The 12477-nt window shown below is 29.8% G+C and overlaps 1 protein-coding gene across 1 annotated transcript; it reads right to left on the bottom strand.

Moving 5' to 3' along the window:
- Nucleotides 1–829: 829 nt before the first annotated feature.
- Nucleotides 830–11008, bottom strand: LOC129915347 (dihydroxyacetone phosphate acyltransferase). The gene is made up of 5 exons (XM_055994846.1): nt 10027–11008; nt 2335–2879; nt 1728–2273; nt 1524–1670; nt 830–1449 (listed from the first exon to the last, which is right to left on the bottom strand). Exons 1-5 carry the CDS (start codon nt 10544–10546, stop codon nt 1144–1146), a joined length of 2064 nt encoding a protein of 687 aa, XP_055850821.1. The 5' UTR covers nt 10547–11008; the 3' UTR covers nt 830–1143.
- Between the last annotated feature and the right edge of the window lie 1469 nt (nt 11009–12477).

Below are 12477 nucleotides of genomic sequence, written 5' to 3'. Positions count from 1 at the left end.
AAATTTTTTGAACGAATGGTTTGGCTAGAATTTAAAATTGATGGAACAAGGTCCAAGAAACCCCATGTTATTCCCATAAGAAACTTAAACAGCTTGGCGGCAAAAATTAGAATTAAGTTAGAGACTTGAAACTTGGGGAATACTTTTTTTAGTTTATTTCCAACCATATAAGATCCTAGGAGCATAGAAATTCTTATTATTTTAAAATAACGAACACCCTATTGTGCACCTTGCAATTCACATCATGAAAAGCCACATTTTCTATTTACGAAAAAATAGCATAGATTCCGCAGTTTTGGTCAAATTCAATAAAAAAATACGCCAATTTGTGCCTAAATGTATATTCTTTCAGAATATAACCTTACTTTATTTTTTTGTTTGTTTTATTTTGCAAAAAAAATTGGGTAAAGTTGAAAAAATTGGGGAAAAAATCACTTTTTCAAGATTTGTGGGATAAAAACCTACACTTAATTTGTTTAAACAATAGACTTCTATACATCATTCAAAAGGTCTGGAAATCCTCTTTCCAAAAACATATAACATATTGAGAGTTGTTAGAAAAATGACTGACATATTGATAGATTACATCGTAAGGTCTGTAAAAATGGTTTTTTGTAAATAAAAAAAAATGGAGGGTTCCAAAAATATAACAAAAATATTTTTATGCATTATTCGACCATACAAACAGCCTACACTATGTCATTTCTCGGGTGTATTTTTTTTTTTTTATTTTGTAGCACAGTGTAATAAAATCAATGATGAATATTCTTCAACATTCACAGAAAAAAAAAAATAAAACACATTAAACACGCTTTAAGTTTTCAATTTAAATTAGTTCCTTTATCATTTAAAATTATTACATATTATACCGATTGATAAATAAACATATTTAATCCAAGTAGATCGAAACATGTATCATTCAATGGCTTTGACTATAAATAAAAAAATAAAAATACAAGCGAAAGTCTTATTCAATTTACGTATTTTCTATTCTTAAAGAAGCTTCATTAACCAATAGTATGTTAACTTAGAAGGTAACTGAAACACTAGTTGTCTAATCCTGTTAGAAACTATGAATGAACACAAACCGAACATAATCCAGACGTAAACAGGAATGCGCGCAATCACTTTTTTCCTACTATACTACAATTTCGATGGCAATCTTTCTAAAGTATCTTGGTAGAGTTTTGTGAATGGCAATAGCTCACAATAGTTAAGCAAAAGTGATTTTAAATGCTGTAGATTTTCTGGAATTGTGCGAAAAGTTGTAGCGTCTTTTGTTTTTTTAAGGCAGCCTCCTTGAACGAATGACTGAATGGCTATATTTAAATTGTCCAATGCTAAACAATAGGGATGAACGTACTGATGACTTTTTGCAGTAAGAAGTACTTCGACACGTTTTTGAGTTTGTAAAATGACATCTTTGGCTGTGAACTCTTCAAGAGGAAGCTTCAATGAGAAAAAAATTGGCAGGTCAACCGGCATTTTATATTAAATTATGTTTAGTTTATTGTATTTTTTACCTCTGTAATTGCTAAAGCCAGTTGGTAGTATACACAAAGAAATGGTGCAATTGTACTAAGAAGCAACTTTGACACATCATTTGCTAGAAATTCCATACCATTAAATATACCGAAACTCCTTAAAACGTCTAGAATGTGTGAAATACTCTGTAAAAGATCATTTAGGTTAAATCAAACAATTTTTGTTTTTAAACTTAAATTTACGTTTTCGTTTATAGTTGAATCGAGTATAAACTCTTGATTGAATATTTTACATAATTCATTCAAATTTTCTTCGAGTTGATCCGCTGGCAAAATATTTCGATATCCTTTTGCGTTCAATTTCATTGCCGCTAAAACGACGAATGACGGCTTAGCCAACCAAAACATACAAGGATTAATATAGAGTTGAATGTGTAGAGCAGGAACTGCTATTGTCATGGTATTTTGCGTTAACATATGACCTTTGAGCTTTTTCACTTCAATAGTTCTCATATCCACGCCAGTCGATGGGGTAAATTTTAAATTGGCCTTTTCAAATGTCACCACATTAGAGTGGATTTCAACAGTCTTTATTATTTCGGGCTTGATGCTATTGCTGTTCGTAGCTACATGAGCTCCCAATTTCTCAAATAGAGTTTTCAGCAAAAGCACCTCATTAGAAAGTTCATCTATATTTAACGGTCGTTGGCAATTCAAACTGTATGTATATAAAACAGCAATCATATTGAATGTTGTAATCACTATTCTTTTTTGCTGTTGGTAGACAACCTTTAAATTGTTGTTTTGATTAGTATTTGTTAGATCGAACAATTAATTACTGCAAACTTACCTCATTAGCTAATTTTTTTATCATCAATACCTCGTCCTTATTGAGCTTTTGCAAATGACTTGCTATACTTGCTCTTCGAATTCGATCTGTTGCCGGACCAAAGAATTCTTTAACTGATATTGGATCACCAACATCCATGTACATGCGACCGAAACGCTCATCGAGAATTTTTAAGGCTTTGAAGAATCCTTTAGTACTTTCTTTTGGTTTAGGTACACCCAACAGTTCATAAACGAATAATTGTTCCTCTAAAACCCGTTCATAAGATACACTCACGGGTATTATTGTTATATCAGAAACTTCGCCAGTAAAAAATGGCATTAAGGCCATCGAAAGGAGACCAACTTTAGGAACGAGTGCTTTGAAATTTCTACTTCGTGTGCCTTCAATGAAGAATTCAGCGCCGATGTGATACGATGCAACAAGGGCATACATGTACTCACGAAAAACATCCCAATACAATTCGTCGCCGGAAAATGAGCGACGCATGAAAAATGCACCTGTTTTGCGAAGCATTTTTCCCATTCCAAACATTGCATGGAAATCTGAAAGAAAAACGATAAACATTATGTATACAGGCATATTTATTAGATGTTTGCCTTCTTAGACACTGCTTAGCTTTTTTCAAACTGTGAAAATATGCTTCATTTAATAAAAATAAATATGACACTATTCAAAGTTAAGACAATCTATACAAAAGATTGACAGCTATAAGACAACTACAAACATGGTTTTTGAACACATTTTCCAAATTTAAGCAGTTGTTTAAAGTTAAACAACGATTATAAATAATAGCCATCATTTTTTTTTTTTTCAAACTTAATAAGAAATTAACAAAATTTGTGTTAAAAATCGAACTCGAATCAACAAAAATTGACTATTTGATATTAAGATAGAAATGGCATAAATGAGTCCCCCAAATCTGTCTGTCTGTTTCTATTTGTGTTATTATTTCTTAAAATAGCTTTAAAAAATTCATCATATTTTTTTTTTAATCCAAAAAAATTAACGTTTTTTTATAAAAAAAAAATTGTTAAAATCGGTTACCACACTTTAGAGAAAATCAGGCAACAAGAAAACGGTTCTATGCTGTACAGTTCATAACGATCCGAAAATTTTGTTTTTATTTATTTCAAAAGTACAACCTTCCTTGGCAAAGAAGATGTTTTTATTTTTAATTAAAATCGGTAGAACCATTTTCAAGCAAAATACCTATCTCCATTTTGGTCGTATGGGAAGTACCGTTAAGTACATTTTTTTTTTTCAAGGGAATTATCAAGTCCTCTTAACTTCAAAGTCTGAAGTAAATCACTTACAGCCATTTTCTTCACTATTGCTCAAACTTGAAGCAATAGTTTTTACGATTATTTTTACGAATCCTTAACTTGCCCTAATGCCTAAAGTACCTATAACGTAAGTAAAAAGATTAAGTGGCTTCTTAAATGCAAAACTAACTTTACAATGCTAAAAAAGTAACTGTCGTCATGCTGTCGATCGGCATGTGCTTCTGTTTGTCTGTCCATTCGTTTTATGTGGTTTGCATTTTTAACATTCCTCAAGAAAAATATAGTGAAAGTTTTCTACGAATATCTCGCTGTCACAACTTTACCAAATAACACGTATTATTTTCATGAATAGCATACATTTTTTTATTTTCAAAATTATAATAAATAGTAACTAATCCACTAACCTAAGAACAAGTAAATGCGAAATTGCTATTATAATTTTTGTTTTGTTTCACGATAGTCGTGATTTTGATGAAAACAGATAGAATAAAGCAATTTAGATACCAAAGTCAACAGTATGGTTTTAAGCGCTGGTGTAAACATATGCATCATTACTACGTCACAGAAATTTTAATGAACAATGATGGTATGATGATTTAGTTTTCGTAAAGCTAATTAATATATGTATGAATATATTATGATCGACGTTTGTCGTTTGTTCGAGTTGCTAATTTTTCATTAACTAATGGCGTTTTCGATTGGCAGTCCGGAAGCGTCCGGAATCATTCTGAAAACGTTTTATTCGTACAAAACTGACAGTTTTGTGTGAATAAAATTTTTTCAGAATGATTCCGGACGCTTCCGGACTGCCAATCGAAAACGCCATAATTGTATGTACTGTTCAATAGATTGCTTGGACGGACAGTCAAATAGTATCGTTTGAACGATTATTACTTTACAACTGTTTACTTTGTGGTTGTTTTTTTTTGGCCGCGTGTAGTTGGGATGTTAACAAATGTTATCAATTACTTAGATATGTGTGGGGCTGTTAGAGATCTGTGAAGTTCACAGACCTCTAACAGCCCCATACATACTTTTTATAACTATAATTATTAGTAAACCTATTTTCTATTATATCCAGCCGCAAGCCCTGGAAGCTAGCGCTCTAATAGTTTTTTAATTATTATATAAATTTATTTATATTGTAATAATAATACATAAATAATAAATAATTTTATAAATATTGAAAACCAACTTATCCGATGTGGCTTCTGTATTTTTTTACATAAAAAGGGTGATCACTCTTCTAATCATGAAAAAATATAATATGAAAACTTCCTTCTAGACCACCGAGTATTGATCTTTCTAAAGAAATTCAATTTAATATAAACTTACATATTTATGGAGCTACAAGGGAAACTTTCATTCTTGAAAAGTATTTTTAGGGTGCTTTGGTGTCAGACATTTTAAAACGGTTCTTGGAACGAATACAAAAATATTCATGATCATGGCAACTTTAGGCGACAGAAAATGTGCTTTTTTTTCAAAAACCCCGATCTATAACTATCGCTTTGACGATACAAATTTTAAGATAAAATTCATTTCAAATTTAATTTTTTTTACATTCGAAAAGATATAATATGCGAAATTATCTCATTTGAGCTGTAGTAAAAACAGGCTATTAATTAACATCAATTGTAATCTTAAAAATTTTTATTGTTGACTATGTAATTATTTGAAAAAAAAAACCTTAACTGAGATTTTAATATTGTTACATAACATTTCAACTACTCGCGAATCTTAAGATTATAAAAAACCTCTCTTCACTCAATTTTTATCTAGCAATTATTCTAATTAAAATGACATGTTTAGTTAATGTATGCATTAACAAAAAAAAAAAAGAAACCGCCACAAGATTTGCATTTGTTTGTAATTTTAAAACAAAAATAATAGCTTTTTTACATTTCTTGAGGAAGAAATTTTTAATTATTCTTCTATGAATTTGTAGATAAAAAGTTTTATTGTGCTAAGCAACTTTTACTATAAGATAAGGTTTCCAGAACATCTTTTGGACTCTGATCTTGTTTTTAGACTCCTTTTATCAAAAAATTTTTGTGTTCTCTTTTTTTCAAATGTTATTCTTTTAATACCTTTTTTATTTGCCGCCATAGTTTAAAAAAAAAAAAACCGATTTGAAAGAATGTGTTTTCTTTATTTTTATTTTAAATCACTAAATTTTAATCATAGGTAGTAGCAATGCATGTTGTTATAAATGTATTTCAGGAATACAAATTAGTTGGTGTAATTTTAGTTTGAATGAAACGAAACGAAAATTTCTATGTTAAATGCATAGGAAACTTAAAATAAACTAGCGACCTTTTTGAGTTAAGTTACAGCGCCTAGTTTTCGGGAGGGTTCTTTTCTTGTCAATCACTAACATTTTGGGGTTTAGAATTTAAGAAATACGATTTTTTTTTGAAGCACCCTAGTGCCCATCTTTAAAAGAGACCATGTTCTCTTAAAAAAATGGAATCAAACTTTTGCGTTTTTTTAAAACGTTAATTGGCCAGGATGTAATTGACATACATTAGGGTGTCCCTTATTTTTTCAACTTGTTTTTTTTTTGAACGCATACCCCCTAAATTTGTTCTCTTTGATGTTATGAACGTTACAAAAAAAAAATGGCGTCATTTGAAGTTCATTTGATGGACGCGACTTTCAATCAAAGCTTACAGTTTCAATGCATATGGAAATTTCGTTTTTTTATTTATTTTTTGCATAGATAGATCACATTTTTTGATTTTTATATGGAGTTTTTGTTTTTTTTTTAACGCTTACCCTCTCATTTTCGTTTGTTGCTTAAGGTAACTCATGCACAAAATCAAAAAAAAACAAAAATTATATGAAAAAATTAATGTATTCGGCTGTAAAGCTGGCCCAAGATTTTCATGGGTTGATCACGGCAGAAGAGGAACAAAAACAATGTCTCCTATAATGTGTACAGGAGAGCATAGAAAATTGTATCCCGATTGCAAAAAAGATACATTAAAAAGAAAATATCCCTAGTAATTAATTAAATTTACCATTTTAAAAATATTTATTCAAAGAATAAACAGAATTTATTGAACCGAATACATTAATTTTTTCATATAATTTTTTTTTTTTTGATTTTGTGCATAAGTTACCTTAAGCAACAAACGAAAATGAGAGGGTAAGCGTTAAAAAAAAACAAAAACTCCATATAAAAATCAAAAAATGTGATCTATCTATGCAAAAAATAAATAAAAAACGAAATTTCCATATGCATTGAAACTGTAAGCTTTGATTGAAAGTCGCGTCCATCAAATGAACTTCAAATGACGCTATTTTTTTTTGTAACGTTCATAACATCAAAGAGAACAAATTTAGGGGGTATGCGTTAAAAAAAAAAACAAGTTGAAAAAATAAGGGACACCCTAACATACATGAATGTTAATTGCACCATTAAAAAGCTTGAAACAAAGGCTTTAAATCAATACTAGGAACTTTAAAACCCGTTCACTTTATAAGGATCCAATCAACATAAATGAAGCATGTAAGCAAAAAAAGACTGAAACTGAAACAGAGAGATCTGGAAAATTTAACATTTAAAAAAATTAAGTGCAATTTATTGACAGATAACGTCAATAGTAACGGTAGGAAAAAAAAACTGAAATTGAAGCAGAGAATATCAAGAAAATTTAACATTTAGAAAAAAATGAAGTGCAATTTATTGACAGATAGCTATGATACTATCGTATGCATTTTGAAGTTTTTACCAACAATTAAAAGTAAAAAATTCAAGCTTTTAAATGAGACCATAAAACTTGAAGAAACATTATTTTATCCATTGCAATTTTTGTTTTAAATAAAAATTATCTTTTTTGATTCCGTTTTTTTGCTCTTAAGTGTATATCAAGTTATGCATTCGTACAAAAAAAAAAAAAGTTGAGATAACAATCAGAGACATGACATTACGATGATAGAGAATGCCAAAAAAGTGGGTCCCGGAAGTCCCTCTGTCTGTCAGTCTGTATACGAACCTACAGCCTAAACGGATGGACCGATTGACATCAAACTTGGTATATAGTATTTTTTGGAAACTCTCCAGAGGGATTTCTTTTTTACCAAAAATAACGGTACCTGTTATATACAAATTTCAGAAAAATTAATTTTCTTGAAAACGACTCCAACGATTTTGTTAAAAAAATTAAATGTTAGTTTTTAAGCAAGGTCAATTTTTTTTAGAAAATCATTAATAACGGTACCAGCCATACGACCGTTTTTTTTTACATTTGATTTTCTGCCAAACTAATAATTTAATTTCAACGAAATTTTTTATACAAAAGCATTTATATAATTTAAATACATATAAGCCAAAAATAAAATTTTGAAAAAAGTAATTTTTGGGTTTAAAAAAAAATGAGTTTTTTTTTGAAAAATCGATTTTTCGAAAAAGGAATATTGAATTTTTTTGAAATTTTGGTTTTATGTGTTGATTAAGGGCCATTTTTTCATTCAAAGTTAAACATAACTTGAGGAATTTTATCTTCAACTTCCGAATTCGGTTTTATTCGCTCCAAGTTGACTTTTTCAACTTTTGATTCTCAACTCGAGAGTTGATAAACTTAAGATCTCAACTCTTGGAAAAAGTAGAAGTTGACTGAGGAAATTGGAAATTTTACGAGAAAAATGTTGTGCTCTTCTTTAGTTTTGTTTCAAAAGCGTCATAATAATTTGATATTTTTTTTCACAATTTAACAAATTAAACAAAATAGAATACAAATATGCTTTCAAATTTTAATTTAAATAAATGACAGTTTTTGTTCCATATTTCATAAATTTAACTTGAAGTTGGCCAACTTTAGATCTTCAACTGGAGAGTTGAGAAAATAATTAGTGAATAAAAAGAAATTACAACTTGCGTTTCAAATCTCGAGTTATAGTCAACTCTCAAGTTGGCAAACTCGAGAGTTTGCTTCAAGTTGAGCAATAGTGAAAAAAATGGCCCCAAGTTTATTAATACCACAAAATGGCATATCAAAAAATTTATATTTTTAAAAACTCCTCTAAGGATTTTGAAATTTGTTTCTCTAAAAATGCATTTTATGTCGAATTCCTTTCAATGGAAAAATCGAATTTTCGGCGATCTTGAAGCGAATTTTTTTTTGAAAATCATGTTCCATAGAAAAAAAATTCGCCTCAAACGAAACAGAATTCGAATTTGTTTTAATCCCTCATTTTTGAAAGATTTACACGGATTTGCACACATACTTGGAACATTTGACATTTTTCAAACGTCAAGCTGAAAGTTTTCTTCGTGTTGTTTGTTTATTTGAGAACACCAACTTCAAATAAAGAGTGAATTATAATCGTATACTGTATTTTTTATTGCAAAATATGAAATAAATTAAAAACAAACAATGTGCGATCAAAATATATTTTTTTCCTGGCATACTTCTTGTGAAAAAGTCAAATTACTCTGACTTTTCTTCCCGTGATTGTCTTCAAGAAATTTTTTCTCTGTAAAACTACAGCATACGGCCAAAATAATTAACCTTTTACTCCATCTTCACTCAGATCTTAATAATAACTGCAGTTTCCGTTTGATTCTGATTAAAATAAATTTATATTACCGAAGAAAATAAACAAAATTATTGATCAAAGAAATTTCTGGTTTTATTTTGAAGAAATTGTTTTGGTTTCAGCTTGACGGTAGTGTAAAAATTGTTGTCAAATGACACACATACAATCGCAAAAAGAATTCGGTCTGTTTTCATGTTCCTTTTTAACACCAAAAATTCGATTTTTTTGAAGCGATTCAAAAAATTGAAAGGAATTCGACATTAATAAAAGAAATTAAACTGCATTCTTTTTTTGAAGTTCAATTTTTTTAAAAAGTTGTTTTTTCATTTGAAGAACAAATTTTATTTTTTTTTTTTTAATTTGTTTTTATTTTCATTTACATTTAACAAATTTGTATATAAAAAGTTTTACAAATTTCAGAAATTTGAATTCCAGACCCAATGGTGCATTTTATTTTTAAACACCTACATTTAACAAATTTGTATATAAAAAGTCTTAAACATTTTAGCAACTTGAACTCTTAGAGCAAGTTCGTGCGACGCAGTTATGGATTTTATTTTGTATTCGTTTCGTTCTTGAGATAGTATCATTAAACACTCCTAATTTTAAATTAAAAACATTTTACATATACTTAGATGATTGCAAAGTCCAAAAAATTCGCACCTGTATAACATTGATTAGAGGGTCAAAGATATACATTTTTAACTTTAATTTTGTTCAAAGTCCAGACATAGTGTCAGAAATAAACAAAAATTTAAATGAATTGTTGCCTTGATAGGTATTTAATAGATTAGGATAAAGCTTATTTAAAAAAAAAAAAACTGTACAAATAAATTATTGTGATTGTATTAGGAACACTTACCCATTCCAGCTGCAATTCCTGGTATTTCAATATTATAATGAAAACATATATAAGACATCAAGATAAAATCTAAATAACTTCGGTGGCTAGGCAGATATAATACTGGATTCTTTCCGAGTCCATCTCTAACTCGATTAAGATTTTTCGAATTCACAAATATTCCCGATGTAATTCTCTTTGCAATTGCCGTAATGGCAATTCCACACCATCGAAGAATCACAACGCTACGTTCTAAGCCTATTTCATCGAGAATATCTCTAACTTGTCGTTCGACATCCGCGTGCGTTCTTTTCTCAGCCTTTGCGTAAATATCTATTATTTTTTGCATCTTTTCACTGCGCACAACATGACGCTTCAATGTTGTGGGGTTCAAGTATTTCTCAAACTCTTGAGCAACCTTTGGGTTATAGACTTTAGTCATGTCAGGCTCTTTGCCTTTTTCAACCATGTTTTGAAAGTCATTCATGTAGCACCAAGATGTTGTGTCATCGGGCTTGTTTAAGGGTTTCGAGGTCGTCATTATTTTGTGTTTGGGTTATTGACTTTTAAAGTGCACTGAGTAGGTATCAATTAGTAAAACAAACAATAGATTGTTTAGCTAGAGATTATTGATGTAAGAATATTAAAAACGACGATCACTCAATATAAAAAAGTTACAATGTAATAATTGCCATTAATTAACAGACAATATATATCAATTTGGCATCGGTAAATAATTGTCATTTATAGTGTTAAAGGTTTTAATAAATTAACCAAATTGATAAACAGACGAGAGAAATAATAATTTATAAACAATTAAAGTGGAATGATGTTTTTCAATTTCTAATATTTTAAATGCTTTATTAATGGTTTGTACGTTTCAACATTTGTTCGTAATAAATAAAAACACATAATTCGAGACAGAAAAATAATACTTCAATTTTGATTTGTGGAGAAATTTAATGAATTTACATTAAATTTTTCTAATTGCAACCAGCGGCGAATTGCGAATGGGTTTGATAAGAAATAGAAATAAGAAAATTTTATGTGACAACCGATTTTTTTAATTCGGCCTTGCAAATGACAGCGATAGATAAAAAAAAAACATCGCATTTAAAAGCGCGCTGAATGGGTGAGTTCACGTACGCACAGATACCCTATCCAAGATACCTAAGTAACCGAAACGTTTGTGAACACGAATCAGCTGTTCTTCAAATCTCCCATAAGATGCACGAGAATCCAGAAATTTTTTTGCTTGTCAACACATGTTTACGATCAGCTGAGATTTTACAACAACATAAAGGTATCTGGGTACCTTTTAGATCGGTACGTGAACGCACCCAATGGGCACGTTCAAACACCTATCGGATAAGCTATCTGGGATACCCGTATCTGGAATATCTTTTTGAACAAAGAGGTATCCAGATAGCTTACCCAAGCAGCTACTAAAAAAATATGTAAATATTGAGAAGAGGAAATTTTTTCTTTTGAGCAAATTACATTTTTTTTATTGTTGAAAAGTACTTGCACAATCGCTTTGACTTTATTTCTTGCAATTTTTTTTTATTTTGAAGCTGAATAATAGCCCGAAAAGCAATCAAAATAAAAAAAAGCCAAATGTATATCAGCTGATCACTCGGATACCTGAGGTATACCAGAAATTCTGGGATACCTTCAGATTATTTTTTGACAGAAAATGGTTCGTTTCCTTGCTAATTTTTAACATTGTTTACAACAACAAAAAGCTATCCGATAGCTTTATGTTAGCTCTTTGAACGTGCCCAATGTGAGCGTTCGGTTTTCAGCAAAAATTGTTACCTTTGTTTATAATTTTATAAAGCGGAGTTCACATTTGGTCTTTTTTTATTTTCCAAAGACAAAGCACATTGATAATGGGGACTTTTCACGAGTCGATTTTTGCGGCGAAGCTTTTCGACTCGTGTGAACGTAAGTAGCAGGCGACTAAAGTGACATTCCCCATAGAAAAATTCTATTCGACCGACATATCGTGCGGCTTAAATCGACTCGTGAAAAGTCGGCATAATAAGTAAAAAAGTACAAAAGTGAAAATTTCCAAACGTTTTTTTTGATGATTTCTCAAAATGGAAAAATTGCAAAAGTGATGTAGAAAGCTCATTTTTTTTAGTCAAAAAAACAGTTTGTATACTCTTTACAAACAAATTGCGCTAGAAAGAAAAAAATTATTTTCACTTTTGAAATTTTCCATACAAAATTTCGTTACCGAAATCATGAACGAAAAATTTCGTTTGGCTTTTCGTTTTTCAGTACACAGCTCTAGGGAAAAATTGGAGAGTTTTCACTCATTTGTCACTTACTTTTTATTGTCATGTGTATTTTTCTTGACTCCAAGAGCAATGTTGACGGTTTTTTCACTTTTAATTCATTTATTTCTTGTGTTAAAAATTATTTTCTGTAGCTTTTTCTTGATTTTAAATTAATTTGTAATTTTTT

This window comes from Episyrphus balteatus, chromosome 3, assembly GCF_945859705.1.
Source record: "Episyrphus balteatus chromosome 3, idEpiBalt1.1, whole genome shotgun sequence".
In the NCBI taxonomy this organism is placed as follows: domain Eukaryota; kingdom Metazoa; phylum Arthropoda; class Insecta; order Diptera; family Syrphidae; genus Episyrphus; species Episyrphus balteatus.
Note: the sequence above shows the minus strand (reverse complement) of the source record. Positions and strands in the feature narration are given on the sequence as shown.